Consider the following 27626-nt stretch of genomic DNA (forward strand, 5'->3'; position numbering starts at 1 on the left):
TGTTCTTCTTTAAATCACCAAACACTCACTGTGCGATGTCCTACATAACGAGAGCATTATCAGATCAGAACACAGGGTAACCACTGGGCTCCCACTGGATACCTTGTTGTTTTGGGGGGAATAAGTAAAAGGGGGGAAAAAAATCATGTATTGTGTGCTATAACTCTGACAGCAAGTATTAAAGGATAGTTCACTGTCCACTCTGTTAAAAGTAGTTATGTGACCGACAACCACAGGACAGAAAAGGGACATCTGAGGCTTAATTTTTCATACGAAAGCTTCACACACACATTTAAAATATAGCTACACTTTTGCATTTAATGTATCACGGGTACTCAATACAGAGGATGACCCTAGAGGATGACTCAAGTGATAGAACAGAGCCAGCAAACAGCAGTGAATAGCAAACTGACCCTTACATCATGAAATCATAGACTGTATTTCAGATATTTGTGAATTGCTTTTGTTAGTATGATTTTTTTCTTGTTATTTTTCCTCAAATTCTGTTCATAATTTGGCTTTAACAGGGATATTATAATGTTTCAACCTATGGTTTGAGGCCCATTTCTAAAACTCTTCATCAGGCAAAACACATATTGAAGAGGAGATCCGTGGAAGTTTTGATTGGGGTTTTCATTCTTGATTACCCTCATTCTAGAGGTCTTACCTCACACAATATCAAAGTGCATCATCTTTATCAGCCATCAGGAAGAACTAGAAGAGCTGACACTTTGTTCTTATCAACTTTCATAGTGTCTCTTCAAAGAAAAATTTATTGTTTAATAAAAACAGAAAATTTAGTTTAAAACAAGTATAGTTAAAAGAAAAATACATTACCAGCTGATGGAAACCAGCATCTTCTGGTGTCATATATGGAAGCCTGCTCTCTCCAAGCTCTTCAAGAAGCTTCTTCTTCTGTTTTGGGGGTAAAATTGAAACACAAAATTAGACTGAAAACTAGATAAAACCAGTTAAGTATTAAACTAGCTGTATTAGAAAGACACGTCATGTGAGCTTACGCATCTTACTACTATCAATTCTTGAATATTAAGTAAGGAAAACTGGTTGCAAATTCAAGGAGCTTTTCCACTAATAAAGCAGTAATGCAGGTTAGGTAGTTTCAGAGCATGTGAGTATTTTTCCTCCTAAATTCATCCTTACTATACTGAGGAAAATCCATCATAGTCCAGTGTCCTGCATACCTATGTCTACTTTACTCCTTGAAGCTCACTTCTTGTTTCTTACTCATTTTATTTTCTACTTCAACTTGGGGATCCAATGGGTATAAAGATCACACATTTCATTAAATGGCTTCATAATATACCTTATTAAAACAATCAGCCTAAATTTTGGACATAGTCTGAAATGACTCCCGAAATGGGTGGACAACGGAAAAAGAAAACATCATTTACTGCACCTCACTGCCCTATAATCTGACAATATTTAAGTTGCCATACTCAAGACCTGCCATCCCAGCAGATAACCTCAACTTTGACTTGAAGTTGGTGGCAATCTAAGAAGCAGCTGACTGTAAACAGGGGTTTTCTCTCCTCCTTTTACTTGCCTCCCTTTTCACATCTGTTTTGTTTGTTTGTCTGCAGAAAGTAATTAGATGAAATAACCTCTTCCTGAGTAGATTGAATATCTTCATTAATGTTTAGTCAATGCTATGACTATTTAAAGAAATTGATACAAAAAAAATTATTTTTCCATGTTTTAATTAATGGAAACTTTGCATTTGTTACACAGCTAACTGCGTGTAGCTAACAATTCGGACAGTGCAAGAGAGAAGCTTGATACAAGCTGTACAATTTTTGGAAACAATCCAAAAAAATCCATGACAAGTCCATCCACATTCATCCATCCAGTCAAACACTAGAATATATAGTGTTATAAGTGTTAAACTGATATACGTATAGATTAACAAGAGTATAAGAATTGTTAAAGTGGAAGTGTTGATCTGCTTTCCCTTCTCTGTCTTCCTTTTCTCTTTTAGCATGCAAGGATGGTTTCTTTACAAACTTTGATCATTAACAAATGCTTGCTAATAAAATGCAACTCAGATCATAAAACTAGATGTTTGCCCTGCTGCTTGAATATTTCAAATAATGAAAGGATTCAAATTCTCATTCTTACTACAGTATTTTCCACTGTATAGACACTATTACAAGAAATAATTGAAGTTTCAGCATCCTCAAAACATTTGTGTAGTAAGAGCACAAGCAAAAAATGGAATGTGGTTTATATGAGAATGGTAGGGCTGTGAAACAGATGAACACGCACATTAAGTTAAAAAAGGGTATCAGTAATGCTTTCATAAAACTAAGTTATACAGGAATAACTACATATTTTGTTATCTGGATGTCACTGCAAATTCATTCCCTATGTGTCTTTGATAACGAAGCTTCATTAAAACAGCAGTTAATAAGGCTTTAATCTACTTCCCCCTTTGATACTTCTATAGACATGAAAATTCATTGTTCAAAAACAACATTTTCTAAATTCTTTTGTAAGTTTCCCTTTTTGTAATCTTTTTGCATTGCACTTGGTTAATATGTCCCATATAGAGGTCAAAACAGATCTTTCTGATTCTGGCAATTATATCCTATTTAGAAAAAAAAAAGAAAAAAGGAAGAAAAAATACTCCATGCACTAGCTTCTTGCTTATAGCAAATGCATAAAAAAGGAAAGCTGAACTATGAAGAGTGTTAATACATGCTCGATTCTGTGACCGTGAATTTCTTTTGTTCAAGCATACGCATCAGGGAAGACAACACATTTAGATTCAGGAAGAAGGGTAGAAGCTTAAGGGTTATAGGTGCCAGATCAGTCAAACTAAAACAAGAGCACGTAGTTCTCACTGACTCATCCCCACACTCACAATCTGCTGTTCACTGATTCTAACTAGCCCGACAAGAACAGCACTGAGATTTACAAACTATAAATGTAATCTCGCTAGGTCTCTAGTTCCCTTTGGGGACACATTACGTACTGACATGAAGTCATTGGTGAAACCAAGCATCATGTAACTTCAGATTAAGTTGGCAGAAAATTATACGCTAACATGCTGCATATTCTAAATTACCCTTCTGTATTATAAAACGTTGCTACAATTTTATTACATATAATCACTGAAAATATTAATTGCCATTATCTGTAAAACAAAACATATTAAGTACAGAAAAAATCCTGTATTTCAACATACTCACAACTGAGGGGGAAAGAGGCAGAAAGAAAAGAGATTCTGACAATGTCTTTGTCAAAAACCAGCCTCTTGGCAAAAAGCACACAACATTAAAATGCACTCTTGTGTATAGGTAGTAGTAGCTCACATTTGATTGTCAGGTCTGGCTAAGTGCTGCTCCTCAGCTTGATGTACAGACTAATACACACAGCTGGGTGGTTTAACACATTGCTCATCTCTTATGCAAGAAGCTGTCACACAAATGCCAAAAACATCAAGCTACTCACAAATACCTCCAAAAAGTCAAAAAAAAGAAAAGTCGAAGATCTAGCTATAACAGCTGCCTGTAGACTAAGTCTCAGGACTGTTATGTAAGTGTTGCTTATAGGCACTTCAATAGGTAAACCTGTAAGTTTTATAGTACAAAAAAGTGTCTTTACTTGAAGGTATTGGGTATCTTAGAGCATATTTTCTAAATCTGAGTCTTACATTTCAGAAATCTTTATTAACAGGATGACAGTTCATTCAGATATCAGTATAACATTTCTTATGCTTTAAAAGGCAATGCAATTTTTATACATAGACTAGCAACATCGATACATGAAAAGACAATCTTTTTACGTGCACCACCACCACTGTAATATCACTGTGCACTCTGCACTGCTCAGGAAACCTGGTATGTGCTGCACTTTCGCTGTCAGAGAGAAGAAAATATCTGTAAATATCTTATTTCATGAGCTGCTGACTGTTAACAGAACTGTTATATCTGATTTTGATAATGGGAATGAATGTCAGAAGCACTAATAGCCAACTGTAGAATGTACAATGAACTTCCCTGCAGATACTATCACTCTCTACCCACTTAGCAGTAGTAAATGAATGCACTAATGAAAGCAATGGTTGGTTGTCTAATAATAACAACAGGTAGGACCTCTAAACCACTCCACGTACCTTTTTGCCATGAAGTAACTTGTTTAAAAAAAAAAGTAATGCACTGTATGTTACAGAGCAGGAGAAATAACAGAAACACAGTCAACGCACATATAAATTCACAGGCCAAAATGCAGTTATGTTACAAACACATTGGTTTGTTTTCTCCAAATTAAGTGGTCTAAGGGTAAGATGGGGCTTAATGACATTTTCTGGCCAAGAAGCATGACAGCGTAAGAAGTTCTGCAGTTGACATATTTCCCTATGGGATGTCAATATCATTCTCAATAGGTTTCATTTCTCTCTTAATTGTAAGACAAAATTCAATATATAGGCTATAAAGGCTACTGAAAGTCCCACTGTTTTAAATGTATAATTCCCACTTAGTTTCATCATCAAAGTAGTCAGAAGACAATAGCGTTCTTTCAATTTGCAGCTCATTGTTTCAGCTGGAAGCAGGATTGAAAACAAATTTAAGGCTGTAACATTGCAACAATTTCTAAAGCATAAAAAACCTCAAAATATTAAGAAACAAAAAGTTTATTTTCCCAGTACTCAGTATAAAATGCAGTGAGAAATTACATTTGCCCACTCAAGCAGACTTAAGTCAATGCAAGTACGATTTGCCTCTAAAATATAACCCTGGGCTGTTTGCCACCCTGCAACAAGTAATTAAAGTATATACTTTATTCGGACTGGTAGACTCCCAAAAACATGACTGTTGCATGCTCTTCTGGGAAGGCCTGTCTCATTATTCCCCACAAGAATTTTCTGAAAAGTCTGCATTTTGAAACTTCTAACCAGCACATTCCCAACCTAGGTAGTGATGCAAGCAACCTTGTTTTCAGACCTTGAGTGCCTGGTTACTTTCAGCGTAAAAACAGCACTATACAGAACAAAACAAAAGATAATTACACTACAAAGAAGACATACAGAAGAAGAAAATTCAGGGAAATATTAAAATAGTCAAGTTATTCAGTTTATCTGTTGCATTTATCTTCCTGTTTTCTGTTTAACAATTCTTACAAATCAGATATTCATTATCTGCATGGATTTCATATACAAACTGCACTGGGGAACAACCATTTTCTGTACTCTGCAGACATCTGAGAACTGGCTGGAGTCTTAGCTCTACTTTTCAGGGTGCCTAGCGATAGCATTCTAGCACTGCTTCAGCAAACATACACCTTGCAAAGCACAGACCAGCACATTTACTCCATTCCCACAGTGGGAACAACAGAACAGATATTCTGGCTTCCCACGGCATTAATTCCCTCACTGGCTGGTCAAGAAGGGGGAGTGGGAAAAAGTCTGAAAAACATTAAGCAAAATAATGAAATTAAACAAACACACACACTTCCTTAAAAGGAACTGTATATAAATTGTCAATCCAGATTTTATTTTAAAAAATGGGCGTTAAAATAGTTATTTCAGGTCTGGGTTTTTTTTTCTTTTTTTTAATTTAACACAAGAGTTCTAGGATGTTAAAAAAGACTTTCATGTGGTTATGATGGGTCCTTGCAATATGGTAATTAATTTAATGGACTTTGTAATGTAGTTAATTCATGTCTAATGGTATTTCAGTATGTGTACTTAATGTCTCTTAAGTTTACTTTTTCAGTTAACTGCTGAAAAAAAATATTTGCACCAGCTTGCCTGATACAGAGCAAACAGCACTACCAGCAAAACAATTCTACGTACTCATACACACTCTTCCTTGCAATATAATTGAATTTTCTGATTCACTACCTGACTCATGTTACAGTCACCTAATGCCTCACCTAGTTCCTGCCTTAATCTTATGGGATCAATGCTTTTCTTTTATAGAGCAAAGATTGAAAAAAGCTCCTCATTTTTACTCCCTCCCATCGCCAGCAACCCTACAGGAAAGAGGTAAAAAAAGGCCAGAAGTTTTAACTAGGCTGAGTTTTACTTATCTCGCATGCATACCTGACAGATTCTTATTGGGACGAAAGGAGGAAGCAATATAGTGCTGGAGCTGAGTGAAAGAGGAACACCTAGCAGCTCTGAGACGTGCTCTCCATTCTCACAGCCTACAAAAGACCTTCTGTGTTAACTCCTTCCATTACAATTTTGTAACGGACTGGCCAATTTTTCAGTGCCAGAGAGCTCTGCTAGCTCCCAGCTGCAGCTTTTACACTTTTGAGAATCCTGACTCAGGACTAGACTCAGTAAAGCATGCACACTTACGTCTTTTCGTCTTCCGTGCAATCCAATGAGTTTGCAGAAATTTCTGGGGCAGTCTTTAAAAAAGGGCCTGTATTCAAAGTATAAGGAAATATCTCTATCTTCATATTGTTTTATCTGATATCTTTTGTTCTCCCAAAAGTTATCATGGTTAGCCAGCCAGGCCTCATTCTGCGAATACACACTCTTATGAAAGCAAGCTCAGAGCCATAAGTTCCGAAACAAATCTTTGAGTTTCTACAAATCCCTCATTTCTATTGGCTTTTTCCTCAGGTGAGAAGGGGACACATCAGGGTCTACGTCTCTCTTTCTCTTTTATCAACTGTAATAGAAGACTCTTTTCTTTCAGGTCATGGATGAAGAAAACACGTTATATAACCACATCAGGTGCTCTGAAGTTCTCAAAAATTTGAGACACAATAGCAAATAGCAAAGTCCCATCTAGAAGAAAACATTCACTTAAAAAAAACACCCTAAAACAAAAACTACAATACGAAAACAGTTACAAATGCTTACAGCAGGAATGTTGGATAGTTAGAAATTTTCAAGGCGACATTTTATTAAACCACAAAGTTTTCCAAGTGTGAGCTATTAAAACTTCATAGCAACCAAGAAGCAAGACCATTCCAGTGACTCACTAAACTCAGTTGTCCGAAATGAACATAGAGTAAGAAAAAAGATATTCTAAATGCACTATTACAGTTTTTATTTTTCAATTATCACATATATTAGATTTCAGAAAATCTCTCTTCAGATTATCTCTATAAACTCCACTTGTTAAAAGATCTTAAGGGACCGGCCAATTTTACAGTGCCATTTATTCGTATGAAAAAGTTACATTTCCAGATTATCCTTCATTATACTGAGACTTACCAACAGCCTTGTCTGTGCTGCACTATCTATGATTTGGCCTGTCAAAAATACTGACAGACATATGATCATGCTGTACTGTACTTTACATACTATAGCTCTTTTTTTCCAATAATGAATATTGTTAGAAAGCCTTAAGCTTATGCCCATAACTGTTTCCAAACTGGCTCCCTATACTATATTTCAGAATGCTAATTATTTAATGTAACCACCGTGCATCTTTACTGTCCCACTGAACAAACCAATCCAATTTAGAGTACTAAGGTGCTGTTTAAATGATTTGGTCACCCCCCCCCCCCAAAAAAAAAAAAAAAATTATAATGAACAGCCTATTGTAATGCAAACAGATCTTAGGTCTAATGCCAGTGTTTGTAACTCAGCAGCTGTCTAAAGACTGCTTGATATTCTTTCCCGCTAAGGTACTGTTTGGCTTTGCTTACCGATTTCAACCTCTCTTACCCTTTCTCATAAATCAACAGGCCCAGATTTTGGTTCCCACACAAACGCACACACAAAGACCAGTCATGCATATGCACAACATACTTGACTGATGTAACTGAACTAAGTTAATTTATGCATTGAAGCAGCTTAGCAATGTGTGAAAAATGTCTTTGCTACCAGTATCCCCTCTCAGAGGCCTGCCTTGATATGTTAAGGGCCCCTTAATTGTTGTTTTAACCTACAGGAACATTGTTCTGTTGGCCAGTGGCTGTTAATGAAACGGGACTGGCAATTTTCTTACCCAGGTGACTGTAGATCAGTCACACATGGTTTAGCACTTTAAGTAATATAATAAAAATTTGAAATGATAAATCATTCAAACACAACCGCTTTTTGCCAACAGAATACTCCTCCGCCTCTCCACCGTGCTCTATCAATAAACTTCCAGCATCACTGCAAGCATCTTGACACCATCGTCCACTTCTCATTCCCTCTCATCTGCGTACCCCCTTCCAGCAGATACCCGCTGGTAAATGGATCAGCTATATTAGGTGGGAAGTAAGAATGTTGAAACTTTGGGGAAAAATTATGATCATGCTTCAAATGGACCTCTATATTCTTAGTTTTTCTTCACATACCTATGGAGTATACATGCACATAAAAAAAATTGTAAAGGGATTACTTTGGGATCAACATGATGTTTTGTGCATCATGCAGAACAAACGAATACACTGGACCATTTTTACATGCCATTCTTTGCATAGTTTCATTGAAAAAACAGCCAAATGGAAGCTGAGAAACCAAATTTCTTAATTGAGAAGTACATAATCAGCTCATCTCCAGAGAATCAGCATCCAGAGGTCAGATTCTGTGCGATGCAGCAAAAAAACACCTCTGTACAGCCAAGTCCCAAGAAATCAAGGGTTTGACCAGATACAAAATACTAAACATCAGTCCTTTAATACAGAAAAGATTCAATAAATATTAAAAACAGAAAAACACAGATCATAACAACAGTTAATGTTGAAATAAGGATACATTTGGCATTGCTATCAGCAGAAGCATCGTATTTTAAGGACACTACGATGCTACAGGGGTTCCCTAACTTGAATTCATGTCCACTGTCAGAACGTAGGGCACTAGTTCTGTAGACTGACCACCTCCACACCACTCTTATGAGTGAGAAATACAGACCATGGTGCTCCTACTCCCTTAAAGACCCAGGGAAACAGGAAAAAAAAAAATGCCACAGCAGCATGGGAAGCATTACATTTTTGGGATGTAGAACTTCATGAGCTTGATTAGGGTATACTGTTACTATCAAAGTAACATAGTGATTTTTAAAGTAACAGTAAATATGTTGGCCAACAACCAGAGATTGAACCTCCAGAATTAAAACCAAGGGCTAACACAGCTTGAGATACAGATTCAAAGTCTTTGCAACAGGCTTGTAACTTCTGCAAAACACATACATAAGCACGTCACACTAATACAGTTTTTCAGATAAATTGTCATTTTATTGAACCTTTACTTAACTACACAGCCAGCTATACAAACTTTTCAAGATAGAATTAAAAGGAGAGACTTTGACTCCTTAGCACAACATTTATCTCTTCTTAAATGCAAGGAACATCTCTGAGGTTAAAATAAAAAAAATACACCAAAGAAGCTAAGAATAAGTGCTTTCTTCACAGAACAAACTATTCATCTTCACAGAACAAACTATTCAGAAGAAGAGAGGGTTTTTTTCAATGTATTTGCACCTTACTTCACAAGATGGGACCTTTTGTTTCTACAGTAATAGTTTAAAGCACTAAATTTATGCAGTAACTGTAGCAGAAGTTTTCAGGAAGGTATGCATCATAATAAGTAGACATCTGGATCTGCAGCATGAAAGCACAAATGCTTTGAAGTCACTATGAGGAATGCATTCAGCTCTGACTGACAACTCCACTTTGGAGAAGTACTCCACTGACCAGTGTGAGATGACTGGCTAAAGGAAGAGGCAATAGCCATATTCCTTTGGGAAATCTAGCCTTGTTAACCTAGGTAATACCTTCTGTACCCAAAAGACAGAAACCAAGACTGAATTTGCAACTTTTGTTGGTGTTGTGGCTGATTGTGCCCATTTACCCGCTTGCATGCTTCACAATGAAGGTACTAAAGCTGATTCCATAAGATTTCTCATCTTATCTAGGCAAATACTACTACTTACTGTCAGAACCACCATTAGGATCAAAGATGCAAGAAATTTTCTTGTGGTTTTTCATCATTCACAGAATATACTAGGCCTTGCAGGAATTCTGGTGTATACGTGTTTTGATAGGTAATGACTGAAATATCCCATGTGTAATAAGGGTACTTAAAAAGGAAAAAATGTATTCTAAGTGTTAAAAGATCACCCAGAAAAAAACAGCAGTCAAAACTAAAGTGAAAATAGAATGGATCCTTGGAAAAAAACAACACAAAAAAACAGATCTTTCCATAAGTACCCAAGTTTAGTATCAAGTGTGGCTTCCAAAGTCCCCTTGATAACAATGCTAAAGATGGTGTTAATGTAGAAACAGCAGGTGCTAAGTGCAAAGGCTTGTGCCCATGCAGTTGGCTACAAGGCAGATCAATAAGCAGCTAGAGCATTAAATTTCACATACTGTAACTGTCATGCCTACTACATAGTATTTGAACATCTTTGTAGGCCATTACAAAATTGTCCGCTCTTGATATTTTTACACAACTAAATTATTTTCCATAGATTTTATTAGCCCTATAAGTACTATAAAAGCAGTAGCACTTACAAATGTAGTGAAATGTGAAGACCGTTACAGCCTTCAGAGACAGCATATTTGATTATTTAACTGGATTTTTCACTCCGTAATGGAGAGACAGGAAGAGGGTTGAAAGCCTTAAAGATAAAAGCAAATGTATTCCAGGAACACTTGTGTGTTAGTTACATTTTACCAAATACAGAGTCAATGTATTTTAAAGGAGGTACTCACGATTCCTGAGAATATATGCCACAATTAACAGAACCACTGCAGACAGAGTACATAGAAGGAAGGGGTACACTAGGTCCCCTGGGGTTCAATTGTAGAAGCAGAGCTCTGCTGCCTCTTCCCTTCAATCTTTGTGACGTGTCCTTTTTCAAGGACAACTGCTTTCTCTTTTACAGACACAGATTTTCCTTTAAATGTTTCTCACATTAGAGGAGCCTTTGAGCAAAGCTTTGTGCAATTTCTCTTCCTCTCCCCCAGAAAATTTAAAAGAAACCATCACTGATTTACGATCATGGTTACAACAAATTTGGTGTCATACAAATTGTCAACATCTTTTCCAAAACAGCACAGCCAATAAGATGTTATTTTTGAAGCTACACAAGAGTACACTGTTATGTCATTTCTTAAAAACACTTTTCAAGGAGATAAAAAAATGCAGAACATATTATGTAGACTAAATTTAATGTAAATGTCAATATTTATTGCAGGAGTATTTGATAGCACAGAGTGCAATTTGTAATATTTAATACATAGATATATAAGTAGAGTAACCTGTGTAATAAGTGCACACATATACTGGCATACTCAGGAGAAAAGAGCTTTGTTTCTGCATAAACTACACCACTGCATGATTGTAACACTCACAACCTGTAAGCTGCAGTTGTTGCCTCCACTTCATAAGACAACATGAAACACTGTTGAGTTTTGGTGTCCAGGTTCAAGAAGGATATTGCTATTCTGGCTTTGTTAAAAGAACAGGGTTTATTCTTGTAACAAGAACGACTTAAAAACTTGGGGGGGCGAGGGGTACACCATGTAGTGAAAGATTCAAATGTAGTTAACTTTGTTTAGTCTGATGGTCTTGCTTTGGTCACAGCCTCTCGAATAAGCCACACGAGGAACACAAAGCTAACATTTAAAGTTACATTAGCAGACAATGATTAGCAAACCCCCGTGTCTGAAAGTTAAAGTTAGGCAAGTTCAGACCAGAAACAGGGAGCATAATTTAAAAGAAAGGATAATTAACCATTGGAGCAGATCACCATTGGAGTGAGATGAATTCTCCCTTATGGGAATTCTTTTTTAAATCAGCTTTGGATGTTTTCTAAATGATATGTTTTAGTTCAGTGGTTCCCAAAATGTTTAGACCAACTGACTGCAATGAATCACCCATATTTCCCTAAGAACTCCTGCACATGCAGCCTCACGAAATGAACTGGAGACAGTAAAGACACTCCGACTGAGAATTTCATGCAACTTATTCCTCAGCTTGGTTTTGATCATCACTTTGCCAATTGCTTGTGGTCTGTGAATCAGGAGACACTGGTCTACTTCAGACAGAATATACTTCATTTAAGTCCGAAAGTTGGTGTTAAGAGTTCTCTGCTGTCTCATAACAGCCAAACTTGGCCAAGGTCTGTCAGGGTCCGTATTTCACAGTATTTGGATCACTTACGCTACTATCATAAGGCTAATACAAACTACAGTTAATGGAAGGATTCTTCAATTTTCTTGTATTCACATTTTATTCTTACACTGTCTTTGTATAGCTTAAAGAATAAGCTCAGGGTGCACTAAGATGTAAAATGTAACAGAGCACCGATCTACCATGAAAGAAGCAGATCTATTAATCCATTTGCTTTGTATCAAACAAGACACATTTCATAAAGCAAATCCATCAGTCGACAATCTGCTTAAGAATATGTTTGTTGAGCTACTTAAAAACTATTGCTTTTCCAAATAATGCTGTGTTACTAGTCTCAATTAAAACAGTCCTAACTCTTGCAAAGACCAGTACTTAATTTCCAGTTTTCTGGAAAACATGACATTACTTGCACATACAGAGCTTATATCTTGTTAACTTTTTCCATCGCTTACAATAATGAGGCGTAATCGTGCAGAACAAAAGCTCTAGTCAGTTAAAACTGCCATGCAAAAAAAGTTATTTCTTAAGTCATCTATGTCCATCTGTTTAGGGAAACTTTTTTCTTTCCCTTTTCCCCCATACACTGATATTCCTTACTGGCTTAAGAGTCCAGATAGTCCTGCTGTTATCACTGTCTGTACTTTGTGACTAGAAGTAGCACAGCACTAACAAGTCTTATTAAAAATCATCTCTTCCCTCCTCCATACTATTTTCTCAAATACAATCTGAATTTCCAAAGCTGAGAAAGGGAGAGGCTGACAGAGAATGCAATTTCAGGTCTCCCCCAATTCTCCTTTACCTTATTTGCTCCCTTCTGCTGAAAAAATTGGATTTATACTACTGCATATTCTAAAAGCCAAATTTAATAAACAGACAATTCTTACAAACAGTACTAACTCATTCAAGAGTAGTTTGGATTTGTTCTCCAAGCAAAGTAAGAAGAGACACAGCCATTTGTCTCAGGTACTCAAACTGTAACAGCTGATAGGAAAATATCCAAACATTCAACTGTATGTAGTAGTATCCAAAATTGGATAAATCCATGAAGTGACCTACTAAACAAAAAAGGACCAAAATGCTTGGTTTAAGTAAATAAATGTACATATCATAAAAGAACATAGTCCCCCCCCCCCCCCAAGTGAACTAACACAAGCAAAGGAACAGGGATGGCAAGGAGAGGTAACAATCTTATAATGGATCCACCAGAGAAATTTCAATATTGGGGTATAACCTGACAAAGAAGGACTGTTCTGGTTTTTGTTGTTGTTGTTTGTTTTTGTTTTTTTTAAAGGCACACAGACAAGTCTCTGCCCAAGTGAAAAGATCCTGGACACCTTAATATTCTAAACTCTCTTGGTGTTTTTTTTGTTTGTTTTTTTTTTTAAGACCATACATCAAAGATGAGAATAAATTCCCTTTCCCCTCAGAACGTCTACAAGGACTTGAGTCAACGGTTTTGTAATTTGAAACAGTGGTTTTATAGGTAGGGATACTCTTAACCTGAAACTCCAAAAACTAGGCCACCCTTTCTGACATATAGTATGCATGTCTGTTTTAAAGTCAGCTGAGCGACAGCAGCTCAGATGCATTAATAAGAGAGGCTGAGGGCAAAGAATTGACATTAAGAGAAAGCTGCCACAGCCACCTTTGTTCTTATTTGCTGGCTTAACATGCAGTATTACCTCTCCTTCTACAAATGGAATTGCTTCAGTGGTAACACGAATTCAAAAAGGGCTAGCTGAAAAAAGAACGAACAATGTAGCATACAAAGAAAAATGTACTGCAAGGCAGGATTTTATAATTACATATTTCAGACAGCAGCAGCAATTAATGACCAACATTTTACACTACATAGGCTGGGATTCCCATCTAAACTAGCACTGAAGAAGTTTTTACAGTCTAGAAAACATCTGAGGCACTAGGTGAAATGGTTTGATGGTCTCAATGCAATGATCAGCTTCTGTATGACAAATGCCCTGAATCATTGTAATTTGAATTCATTCATTACATAGCAATTTTATTAGATTTTCACTTTGGAGTTTAACTACAAAGGACTACCTTTTACAGCAATTTATGGAACCCTTAACTCTAGCTGCCCTGTCACTGCCTCTCGAAAGAAACATAGATGTCAGGGATTCCTACCACTGCATTTATTCAAGGTCCTTTCCTTAAGTGCATCAGAACAATTTTCAACATATCCACTTACTTCTAGCTAGTAAAAGTGCAAGAAAAACCAACGATGTTTAACTCAGGATTCCTATCTCTGTTTTCATATTAGGCAGAATAAATGTTTGAACATCTTAACAGCAGAAAAATCACTTTTAACATATGAGAATTGTTCTTGCAAAACAAAGTACAGCAATCTTTACAAAACTTCATATGGCATTACAACAGGCTTCTAAAGTATACACTTGTTAAAAGACAGCGTACTCTAAATTTTATAGCTGCTCATTCAATTTCTATTGTTCTAAAAGTTGACAAGCTGTCCTGTGTTTACAAATTTTTAATAGCCTGTTACAAAAAGACTCAGATTCGTTTGCATTACATACCACAGGGATTAAAGAGAAGTTAATATATATCTATTCAAAGCTATTGTGCAGAAAATAGCTATGTTGTACAGGGCGTAGGCTTTGACCTGCTTAACTTCATTCATAGAATGCACGATCCATCACGTACAAAAACAGAGGGGAAAGCGTGAGGTGTTAGTAAGTACCCCTGTTAGTGAGAAATTCTGCTAATTATTACACCAAATAAGCATAGTCAACAGGCCAGAGCTGTGAGAGGGCATGTTTCAGGGCATTAAATGGCTGCCTCAGATGGAGACGAATATATTACACTATGGCCTTTAACAATAAAACAATTTTCCTGACACTTAGAAATCCAGGCAGCTCCAGCAGCATAGATGAAGAGCTCAAGACTGTACTTGGCATACAACGATGTTTCAGTGCCACCTAGTGACGTGCACTTTAACTTTATTGTCTCTTAAGATTTACGGCACATGAAAAGTTCACAAGCTAATTCAGCTCAAGTGCAGAGTCTACACAGCACAGAAGAACAGGCTAACTCTTTGCCGAGCAAAGATGGCCAAAGAGTTTGTGAGGAAACACAGCCCTCCTCTTTCTTTATATCTAAAAGATTCACTTGCTTAAATAGCTGATAAATTGTTATACACATTTTTATTGCAACCTGCTTTTATAATCAAGAGAAAGGGCTTGCAGAAGACGACAGAACAGTATATACTAAAACCTGTATTATGCACAAAAAGGTTTGTCTAGCTTAGATATTTAATTTTATTAAATTGGTGTTAAGAAAATATTACTCCATCAACTTAATCTACTCAAAATATTCTGTATTTATATCTTGCTTGAAAATTAGACAAGAATGGAGATTTATGATCATTATTGATCTTGAATCCATGCAGTATTCTGCAGAACTGATGCCTGAATGAATGTCGAGGTGAAAAAAAATAGGAAAAAGAAAATAGGAACTAGTCAAAAAATACCTACTATATTTGGAACATCTCACTAAATCAGGAACTGCATGGCTTTGCAGAATTAAAATTTAACCCAAACATATCTTTAAAATATTCAAATGCCAAAGTGCTTGAAAATATAAACAAAGTCAGAAAGTGATTGTACAATGCAAAAGAAGAATTACATTTACAGCATACTTTTTGAATATTAATTTACATTTATGGGAATGCAGTTCCACAAACACAGAAGTCAAAATGACATTTCTTGGTTAATGGAGCAATCTGTTTTCCGTTCTTGTTTGAATTTTTTTTTTTTTTTTGGAAAGCTGGAGTGCTTTCACAGCTCAAAGAAGTGTTCTAGAGACCATATGCTTTGTGTATTGATTCCAAGCTTGTTGGCATTTTGACACTTTGTATTCCTCTGTCACTATATTTATTATCACTACAATGGAGACTGCAGCCATTTGTCATTTCCATTATCCTGCAGTGCTTCTGCTGATTAGAACTGGAGTGAGTTTTTAGGTTGATGCAAACTAACCAAACTTTGCAGTGAAACTCCTAGCCTAAGAAAAACTGTGAAGAGGCCAAAATATAATTTATGCTGAATATAAGTTAATATGCATGCTGAATAAAAGCACCAATGTAAAAACAAATTCACATGCTGACGTCACGTTAACAGCACAGACAGAGAGAGATAAAACAATCCAGCATCATCCCTGACTGATATTAACCTCTGCATGCTGACAGCTCTTATTTCACAAGATTGCTCAAAAAGCCAGGCTTTCGAAGCTTGGGTTGAGAACGCTTAGGCTGGCCGTTTGAAACGGAATTTTTACTTTCTAGTTATTCAAAACTTAAGTGCATCATTACACAAACAGCCATAGTAATAAATAATTCTAAAGTCACATTATGAAATACCTCTTTTTTACTGCAGTTAAAAATTTTAAGCTTTCCTCAATAACCCATTACATTTTATATAATATAAAGATACTGAAAGGAAGAAGCTAATGGTATTGGACAATGATTATTTTCTGTGCATTGGCTGCATTATTTCCTAGATAAACATGAGACCAACTTTTATGAGGAAAACAAATTACGCAAAAGATTTACGGCCAAAAGAAATAAAGTGTTCACATGCAAACTAGTAGTAATCAATAAATTTGTTCTTTTTCCAATGAAATTCGTTGGTGTAAATGCTGATGCCTATCAGTTTGGGTTTTTTTGTTTATCTGTCATGCTTTACTTACCTAGGGAACTGTCCACAAATTCTAAGAAAATGTCATCATCGGTAAGCAACAAATTATTTCCTCTGTAGTATCACTGTTCTCCGTCAATGCTGTTTTTTCACACAGGTAATTTTTCCTCTCTCCAATTTCCTCACCCTTTTTAAAAAGTCTTGTGGTAAATTCATATTCACTGTTCTTCTTCAACATAATCAATGGCAGTTCCTCTACCCATTACTGATTTTCCTTCTACGCTTCATCTTTGGGCGATCCACAACCTCAACTACCATATTTTCCTCTTCTCATTTAATACAATCTTGTCAACATGTCCTCCTAAAAGTCTCCTTTCTAGGCTCCTAATTGCAAAGGTTACAGAAATACTATTTCACCAAGCTACGTCTATAAAATGAGTTCGGCTACCTTAAGATTTCACACTGGAATGACACCTATAGCTAATTGTAAACATCTTCAAATAACTTTCTTCTATTTTTAAACAGAATATTTTTAAAGTACACAGTGGACAAGACGCTATCACACTACATTAAGAAAACTGATGTTTGTCAATTTATTCAAAAAACCACACTCTCCCACATCTTTAGGCTAAGCATTTGTACTATGATATCTGGCAATTGTGCTCGCAAGGCTGAGCTCTCATTTTATATTAAAGGATCATAATATGCAAGTCTTGACGTTCACTGGCCCATTTAACACATGGGCTTTATATAATGATGAAAAAATGAAAAACTCTACTTCTTTACCCTGTATCTATTATGAAGGGGATAGCAACATATTAATTCTTTATAATATTAAATTTCTTTATGAAACCATTTCTTTATGAAACCATCCTCAACAAAGCTGCTTCCCATTACTGGCACTGAATTACTACCTCATGTGCCCCATAGCAGCCAACCCAGAATCAACTGGTTATCAGCTTCATTAAGTTAAATGAGACATACATTTTAGGATACCTTTTGGAACTTCACACTACAAAACAATGATAAACTGAATACAATCTGAAACCCCAAAAAGATGGGCTTGTTACTGCAGGTGGACACTAAATACCTATCCTGAATGAAATATAACCTATATCACAAAATTTTAAAGCAAAATGCTTATGGATTGCTTTTAAAATAATTTCTTAAATTCTGAAGCAGCAAGGAGAAGCATGAAGGGGAGGAATGAAGAAGGTGGTCTTTTAAATAGCTTATGAAAACATTATAAAGGCTGCAATCGTTGTACCTGCAAAGAAAGTTTCGTCCAATGTTATTTACCTACCCCCAACCGCAGCTCAATGAAATCAAAACAGGATTATAGCTAGGTCTCACATGTGCTCTGTTCCTAATCCCTACAGGGTCAGGACCTTGAAGGTTATATTGTTCTGCTAGAGATGCACAAAGAATCTGATTTATTTATATATCTGCTTCTAATACAGCTGAAATGATGTGCAAACACAGAAGACTCTCTTCTCAAGATACAATTCCCACTTTGTTATCTTAATCTGACCCTCAATCTTATGGATTAAACCTCCTATTGTATTAGACAATTGGTTATGCAAAGTAGCTAGATACTGCAAACTCCCTTCGAAAACTAACTGGAAAAGCTTCATTCAGTGCACAGCACACAGTAACTCTAAGTCTGCGAACCTCTAGCGCACATATACTTCAGATGCTTAATCCATACCCTGCCTTAGGACCTAAAGTGCTACCATAAAAATCAGTATTGCCCTGTTTTAAATAGCAGATAAAGCAATGGAACAATCTCATTCCTTACGTGTCAGAGAATTCTACTCATAGCTTCTCAAATTACACTTCCAGTTTCAAAGAAACTATCTGTATTTCCTGGAGTACCTTCACAACTGTGACACCTTGCAAAGCTTATACGAGGAGACTGGAGCAAAGAATGCTCAGGTAGAGGGGAATAAACAACAGTATAGCATTAAGGAAATGTGTGTTTGCACACACATGCATTTTTTTTTTTCTTGTTTCGTTTTTCATTTTTTTAAGAATCTGTCATATTTTATTACTTTTACAAGAGTATCTCCTTTTTATTTACCAATATTTGTGTTGCAGAAATCCAGGATTTACATGGGAATAACTACTGATCACCATATTAGAAGTTTTCATGAAAAAGATCCCAAGCTTACTGTAGAAGTAGCCCTGAGAAATATATGTAGATCTCCCATTCCAAAATGAGTATCTTCTCTGAGGATCCTGAGCCGTATGGGCATCCTGAGACATGCAGTCTTCCAAAAGCCAGGTGTATGCTACTTTATATATTTCAGATTTCACCTGGAATCAAAGTGCTGCATAGTTTCCAATTCTTGACATCCCCTGAAGTAAACGAGGAATATTGTGCAAGTTTCAGAGAGTGCAATGAGCCACTTGGGCTTTTCTTCAGTTCAGTCCCCAGTGGGACCAGCTCTGCTCACATTTAGCACAAAGCTACAAATAGCCTAGCTCTGTAATCCACACCAATTTTACATCTGCAGAGGACTGTTTCTCAGGACAGCTATAACCTACAAAACTTTTTACCTCGAATTAAAACTAAGCCAAGAAGAGAATATGTCACATCAGTTTCCTATATCCCTTTCCACATTCCTTTTATAAAACATGTCATTCATGCATTTGCAAGAACATGTCATATACTTAATTTTCCTCCTTGCAGTACACGAGCCCTTTCCTCCACGGGATTTATGTTCCCTCTGTAACAGCTGGAAACAAGTATTTTCCCTAATACCTGAAGAAAGGCTTGACTACCCAACACTCAACTGGTCATATGCCTTATTCATTTGGTTTTTATATTCACTCATACTATCACAGATGTTGATTACTTACAAACTTTTTTGGATCATTTCAGCATGGACCACCACTTACCAAGAAACAAATCAGTAAGCATCTCTCCAGTAAAAACAGAAAGCTGAGAAGAATTCTGGGCAAAAGCATAAAAGAGTTTCCAGTACCCACTCCCCCACAATTCTCTTTACCACAAAATATTAAACAAATTCAGTGATCGCTTAAAGTTACAAATTCTAAAATTGTGCACTATTTTTCTCTTTTGATATCACAAATGAAATTAACACATAAAAAGTGACAGCATTACTCCATTTTACTTCATTTTCGATATTAATAATTTGTTTTAATTGTATAACATGGCAGATCATTAAATGTAAACATGTTTATCATAGTAAGACAAGCCTCATACAGTATTAAAAAAATTCAATTTACTGTCACATTTGTTTTATTTCTTTCCTATAACTGATAGCTATTTGGAATGCATTAAAAAGCCTACAGACTTTCAACACAATTCATCTGCTCTTGCTTCACTATAAAATGAAGTTGTTATACTATGCTTCAGAAATAGTAATTTCCATTTAAAATTAAGTGAGAAATCAAGCAACCCATTTTAAGGCAAGCAGTACCAACTATGCTTCAGAAATAGTAATTTCCATTTAATTTTAAATGGGAAATCAAGCAACCCATTTTAAGGCAAGCAGTACCAACTATTCTACAATCATAATTGGCAGGTTCTCAAAAAAACAAAACAGTGGCACGTAAACAAGGATGATGCACCTCAAGGACTCTTGACACCATAAAAAGGATTTATTCCCATAAAACTGTTCAGTGCTGTATAGGAAAGGAGACAGAAGGACATCCCTTTTTGTTTTCATTAATTCTTTTGAGTATAGCCACACTTTAACTTTCTTTTGGACATAAACAGCAGTCTCAAGATAGCTCCTATGTTAGGAACTCCAGAGTAAAACTAAATAATTTCAAGTAAAGCAGAGTAATTCTGAGCTTCTAGTAAAACATAGGTCAAAAAGTGGTTTTTGTCTAATATTAAACATCTGGTTAATATCCAATTATTAATTCGTATTCTCAAACTCAGTAATCATTTTTACATTACAGGACGTACAGAGTGATATAGGCATACCAGATGCATTAGATTATACCAATACTCCTGACAGTTGTCTTGTATGACTGTAAAGCTTCACAGATTTTAGAACTCATATAAAATAGGAAGAAAGAAATACAGTAATTGTAAGTCCTAAGCAGCTCCTTTGATAATATGCATCTTGCAGAAAAATACTGCTGTTTATTAAAAGAAAGTTGTCCTATAGAAAGGTATACTGAATTGCACTGGTTTTATCCACCTTACCGCAGAGACGGTTTCCTTTCTGCTGTCAAGATGCTTTTGCTATATGTAAATATTTAATGCTATTACCATCATTCACTCAGTGCTCATATTGTCTGATCAAGCATCTATTACTGCCTGTTAGATACACACGAGGATAGCTTTTTTCATGTCGACTGGTCAGTCACACAGCAGCCCTGCTTCTCAACAGTTCTTCAAAGTTCAATAATTTATTAAACACTGTGCACAAAGGTCTGTATCATTTGCCAAAATGCCTAACTGTAGAATAGGCAAAATTACCAAAGTGTCTCTCTGATAAAAAGGTTATTTTTAAAGTAATAACACCGCATATTGCTCACAAAGTATTTTACATGTGCACATGCTGAATACATGTCATAGGCTTTAGCTGTTCATACAATACCAAGACTGTGCTCTTATTGAGGGTTCTGGAGGCAATTTAAAGTAAGGAAATAAATATTAGTTACAGGTTGCCAGAACTCCCACATAATAAACACAGCTTCTAATGGGCATCATTTGAGTGCATTGAATGTGCTTTAGTTAACATAATTCTCTGAAACCAAATCAAAATAAACCTCAGAGGTCAGTTTTACCCCTATTTGTGGTTGCATGCATCACATTATTTTCCTATTTACCTAAGCTCATAATACTATATGTAATAGATGTATCACATGCCAATATACGTAATACAAGATTTTTCAAACAATATTATCACTTGACACACCCTCTAATAAAATACCTGAGAAATCAGATTTCCAAAACAGTAAAGTCTTGTTGAGACAAATGAGACACGTAGTCAGATTTCTCAAAATACATGCCCAGGATTAAACGGATCTCTTCAAATCAGTCTCTTAGTTTGTATGTAATGGTGAAATCTGGGTATGAAATATACAAAACCAAGAATAACATGTTATAATCTAAGGTCTTAATATCACCTGCATACAAAACAGCAACTGAATACAGGAGTGGCTGGGTTTGCATAGCACTTGTTTGGTCTGTTTGCTCAGTCATTAAGGCTTAAACAGAGGCAACTAAGCTGAGAAAGCTTATGAAAGTCTTTCAAAACAACAGGAGAGCTTTTAACAAGGAGGTATTTTAAATGTATCGCTATTATAATTTTAAAGGGATTTTGTTGTTGAAGAAAAACAATTAGCCATACAAAATGCAGGACAGCCTTTTTAATGGTCTGAAACAAGTTTTTCTTTTTTCAAATTTTGGTTTTATTTTACACAAAAGGGAATCGTTAGTCTTTTCTTTATTAGGAAACAGTAAGCATCACAAACAGACCATCACAGAAAGTGCAAGACAGCACAATTATTCCTTCTATCCCAGTGGACCATCACCCTTTATGAACGTATGACAAGAACCAGCTATTCATCAATGAGGCTAGAAGGAAATGAAAACGTTGAATTCAAAAGATCTGCCTTTCAGTTAACATCCTTAATGTAAATTAGGGTTAAATGTGAATTAAATTAATATTTAATCGCTTGAAAACTTTCATTTCTTTCTTCTCTTTAAACACTACAACTTAATTATAAAATAATGTAAAACAAGTGTAGATTTAAAAGAATCATTTTGAAGATCTGCATTAATAGTTCAAGACCTATTGGCACTGAAGAAAAGAAGGGGAGTCCCAACATTATGTTGCTTTATAGTAACTGTGTGATTCTGTCCCTCGCCAACAGACAGCGGAGCGCAAAGACACAGGGGAGGACTGCGGCAGGGAAGAAGCAAGGCAGCAGCATGGATGGCATTGTGGGAGGACAGCTTGGAGAGGCTGACCTATGCTAAAAGGCAGCCAAGTAAGACTGGAGGGGTAAGGGCTGGTGGGCTTAAGAAGCCCAGTGTTCAAATCACTAGAATAGGGTCTCAATATGCTTCACATCTCACCATGACATAAAAACATCATCCCATATAGCAGCAAGATGAGGGGTATTCAATTATGATGCTGCATCATATACAGAGTATAACGCAAAAATCAGGAGAAGAAACATTGCCACAGTTGTTCTCCAAAGTTTTTACAGTGTTTGTGTAGTCTAGACTGCTGCCATCTGAAACTTTCCTAATGAAACCCTACACGAAGTAAACCCTATATCCCTTACGATTTTGCACATAATGGTTACCATTAAGTAGTCATCATTTACGATCAGTTATCCTGCCGTGATACGTGAAAGCTAAAAATTACTTTCTATTCTAACATAGAACTTTTTAAATGGTAAAAAACAACATATAAAGGCTCAGATTTTGATTTTTTCTGCAAAAGATAATTTGGCTGTAAATAACTAGAGTGGCCCATTCCACCATTCTTATCTATATCTGTTTTGCACAAATGAAAGACAACAGCAAGCTTTCATAGTAAGCAAGAGCCACATTGGGTATATATTCAAAAGCAGAAAACCCAAATCCACAAACTTCTTTCAAATCAGCTTTTGACTACTCTGAGTGAGCTCTTTCACTTCTTCCTCTCTCATCCCAAAAACTTCCTCCTGCACCAGCTAAAAATCTCTCTTTTTTTTTTTTCGCTTTTGCTAAAGTTCCCTCAAAATTATAACCTACTTAAAAAATCTGGCTTCTATGAGAAGGTATTTTCTGTCAAAAAACTGTTATATAACACAGTGAGTTCTAATATGAATCTTGTCCAACAAACAAATCTGACAGTAATGTCTATTACTAAAGCATAACACTCAAAAGTTGCACTTTACTAAGGTGAACATACCACTAATAAACAGCACTGCTCAATCTGACAAACTGTGCTTCAACTTGATGCAACCATTGCCTTACAAAAGTTGAACTTTGCAGAATATTTATTCTTGGAACAAGCAGAGGTGCTCATTTCAGTTTTGCTGCACTGCACAAACCAAAGACAAGACATTTACAAAGGGTCTTTTTTTTTAAGCAAACTGCATCAAAAATGAAATTATCTACAAAATGCTTTGTTCAGTACAAAGAAGCCTCTGGTCCAGTGAAACTATGAAGGCTAACTCGACCATACCATCACAATACTGGTATTTTTTTCAAATCACACTTTCTAGTTATTTAACTTCTAATTGAACTTTATTAATGTCTAGTAAAAAAAAGTTGTTTTATTTCCTGTTAAATAATAGGTCTATTTCCTGTTAAATAATAGGTCTATTTCCTGTTAAATAATAGGTCTTCTTGCATCTTCCTGCAATCACATTATTTACATGAACTTTGTTGACTGTCCTCTACAACACAACATTTTTAAACCTGAACCCCAATCAGGCCTACCCTCATTAAAAATATGACCTCTGATCTTCTATGAAGCACTGCTAACATAAATTACATTTTGTTGTAGCCCAAAGGTGATAGAGATGAGAGCAGGATAAACAAAGAATAATACAAAAGCCAGTTGGGTCAGCCTTTCATTACAGCCCTCTCAGAAGCTATTAATCTTGCTTGTAGTCAGTGGGCTGAAAATAATTACTTCTTCTAACCTATGTTGTACTCAAAAGTAGCATAAGGACAGGTCATGCAAGACGCAAATAATTCTTGGTCCTCATAAAACCACTTTAAATGGTAGCAGGTGAACATCATGGCATGTTACTCAAAATCTCACTGATGGGAGAAATCTCAAGAACAGCAATTTCGTATGCATTTGGCCATAAGATACCACACATAGTAGGTAAAAATTAATCATGGCAAATTCAAAGCAATTAAAAATACTTCTTTAGTTTTTAAATTCCAATAGAGAATGCTTTTAGCCAAATTCAGCTTAATTTATCGTTCAAATTAGGGTCCAAATTTGAAATGATACAAGAAGAAAAGAACCTCACCTACCTTCAGTCTCTTACACAGTGCGTCTTGGTTGCCATCCGACTTGTAAGAAATTGCACTGACTTTTATAACATTAAAAGAAAAAAAGATTCTAATGTTGGTAAGTAACATGAGAATCCTGAGAATCATATACTGTTAGAGAGCATCTCACTAAAAAAAGTAAACTTGATAATTCAGTGGTAGTTTAGTACTGTCCTGAGAGTAGACAGTGGTTTCAAAGTTACATCTTAAGAAAAGTTTGCTACCAACATCAGGCTCCTAACAAATTTATGATGAATTGAATATGCACAAAGAAGTATTTTCCCAAATAAAATGTTTGCTTAAAAAAAATTATTCTAATGAGTCTACGTTGCATGCATAGGGGTCTCGTAGAAAGTGATTTTAAACACTGCCTGAGAGTTCTGCCAATCTAATGGCAATCCGGTGCTTATTCAGCCAAAGTAAATAGTTGAAATGACAATAAAGAATAGAGGGGAAAAAAAGCAGCAATTCTGAGTTGCCTTCATCTAGACATATATAAAAAGACACCTCTATTCCACATTTAATCACATCAGCACTTTACATGTAAACTTCTGGGAAAGGCTCTATTTGTGCAGTACGTAGAACAACAGAGACTCAAATTATCTCAGGGCCTCAAAATGCTTTTGTAAAATGAAGAATACTGTGGGAAACTAACTGAAACTTTAATGCTAGGAGTTTTTCATCTATTGATAAACTAACAAGCAAAATATACAGTTAAAGTTATATCCAATTCTTACCAAAGTCCACTACAAAACTTCCAGTGTTATCTCTGAAAATGACAACTGAACATAATGTACTGCTATGGTAACACATGACTGGAAAAACAAACAAACAAACAAACCAACCACCAAAACAAAACACGCCACTTTCCACTGTATTTTTGCAGTAATTTGCAGCCAGTTTTTGCAGTCTGTAATAGTTGGTACAGACCTGGAGTCAGAAGAACCTCCCCCCCAGTGCCAGTGCTAATATGCTATCTGCACATGATCAAATCACTGAGCGTTCCTGAGGCTCTACTTTCCTCCAAGACTGTTTTAAAGACTAGAAAAAGCACTAAGACACTCTCAGATGAATAATTCCAATCAAGTATTTGTTGTTTTTCCTTAACTAGCATATGAATGAACGCAGACTACTGTAAAATAATGATCTGTGCAGATGTTAACATTCGGTCAAATTTAAATCCAGCTTAAGGGAGTACACCACCAGTAATTTCAGGAGAGCAACGTCACTTCACGCCAGATCTCCCTTTAATGACCAAGCAAATCAAGATTGGGAATGACAAGTAAATTGGTTCAGTGCCCAGCTATATATATAACCATCAAAAAGTGGAGGAAACTGCCCAATGACAAAGGTAGACAAGCCAAAAAAACTGCAACAGGGATTGTAACAAATATTTAAGAAAGAAAAAGCAATTCTGATTGGGACTAGTGCAACTAGAGGCATTTTAAAAGCCAAACCTCACTCGGGCAGTGTGAGAGAACCTAGAGAAAGGTCTGATGCTTTTGAAAACTCACTCTTCCCCCTTCTAAGGAAAGGTAGCCATTCCTACACTTCAAAGAATCCAGCGCAACCCAGGTACAAGCCAGTCCTTAGGAAATACAATGACAGGTTTTAGTAGCAGGCAACAATGATTTTGTCTACCTGCATCTTTCTTTGGTACTTCATGGCCAATTATGGTAAAAGTTGCTCAACAGGATGCATACATAAGAAAATTCCTGTCATAGACCAGATGCAAATTTAATTACTTTAAGTTAAACCTTCCATCCTGTCTAGAGGTCCTTCAAAAATGCAACTGTAAACAAGCACTACATTGCAATCAGGTGTCAAGGGCTTATTTGATCTCTTGCAAAATATGTCACAAATCACTGGCAGAAAGTGGGTCGAGAGGGAGAACAAAGGAAAAAACTGTCAGTGGACTAGGTAGCTCATGTGAGCGTGCCTATTAGTGCACTGGATCTTTCTGCTCCTGTCTAATGCTGTCCATATAAAACATTCTTAGCTTGACAGTGTTCTGTTATCCTGCATTTGATGTAATTTTTCTACAGTAAGCAAAAATCTGTGAAAAGGACTAATAGAGTAACCAAAGAAACCACCGAAGATATCAAAATTATTCTTCTAAAATATCAATTGTGTGCCATTCTTTACTTCTTATATGTTACATAATTTTTAACTAGGCCTCAGTACATTTTTGAGAAAACAATCACATGAATCTTGGAAGTAAATTAACTTTACTTTACAACAGAACTATAGATGGCCCAAAATAAGTAATAGCTAATATGACCTCTTAAGAAAGAAAATGACAATACTGTACAACTGGTTGGAGGCAAAGCATGAGTGTGTGCACGCATACTGTCTGGGACCAGAGGCAAAATACCAGACTGCTTTCTGCAGTCTTCTGACAAGACCAAACTTTGAATAGATCATTGCTTATTATGAACCCCTAAAAAACAAACAAACAAAACCAAAAAAAACCCATAACTCAGAATGCGTAGAGTTTCAATGACAATATATCAGTAATTCTAAGAAATTAGTGAATACACAACTATGAAGGGTTCTCTTTTATGGCAAGAAGACTGGGTAGGTATTTTATTGATTCAAAAAATCCTCTAGATGAGTGTAAATGTATACACAGTTTACTGTATGCACTCAGTTAAACCCTATAATCACACAGTTAAAAATAACATTAAAAAGTTACATGAAAAATTCAAGACCGAAGATGCCAAAGTTATCTTTCAAAGAGTTCTTTTGAGGTCAGTAGAGCTGGACAAGAGATGACTTCAGCAACAAAGATCAACTAGTCTGAATAGCACACCTTGTCTATCATGAAGTACACACATTTTGGGGGGGGGGGGCAGTGCCACCAATCCCAAAATATCATGCTTTAGTTACCATGATGGTTAGAGGGTCCAGGCGA

The 27626-nt window shown here is 36.1% G+C and overlaps 1 protein-coding gene across 7 annotated transcripts in view; it reads right to left on the minus strand.

Moving 5' to 3' along the window:
- The window catches only part of FTO (FTO alpha-ketoglutarate dependent dioxygenase), a 340085-nt gene that overhangs the window by 288647 nt on the left and 23812 nt on the right, over nucleotides 1–27626 (minus strand). For all 7 annotated transcript variants that reach the window (XM_064519526.1, XM_026102229.2, XM_026102226.2 and 4 more), the window contains exon 2: nucleotides 838–915. In XM_064519526.1, the coding sequence (XP_064375596.1) occupies nucleotides 838–915 (78 nt within the window). The remainder of the gene's footprint in view (nucleotides 1–837; nucleotides 916–27626) is intronic.

Source organism: Dromaius novaehollandiae, chromosome 13 (genome assembly GCF_036370855.1).
Source record: "Dromaius novaehollandiae isolate bDroNov1 chromosome 13, bDroNov1.hap1, whole genome shotgun sequence".
Lineage (NCBI taxonomy): Eukaryota > Metazoa > Chordata > Aves > Casuariiformes > Dromaiidae > Dromaius > Dromaius novaehollandiae.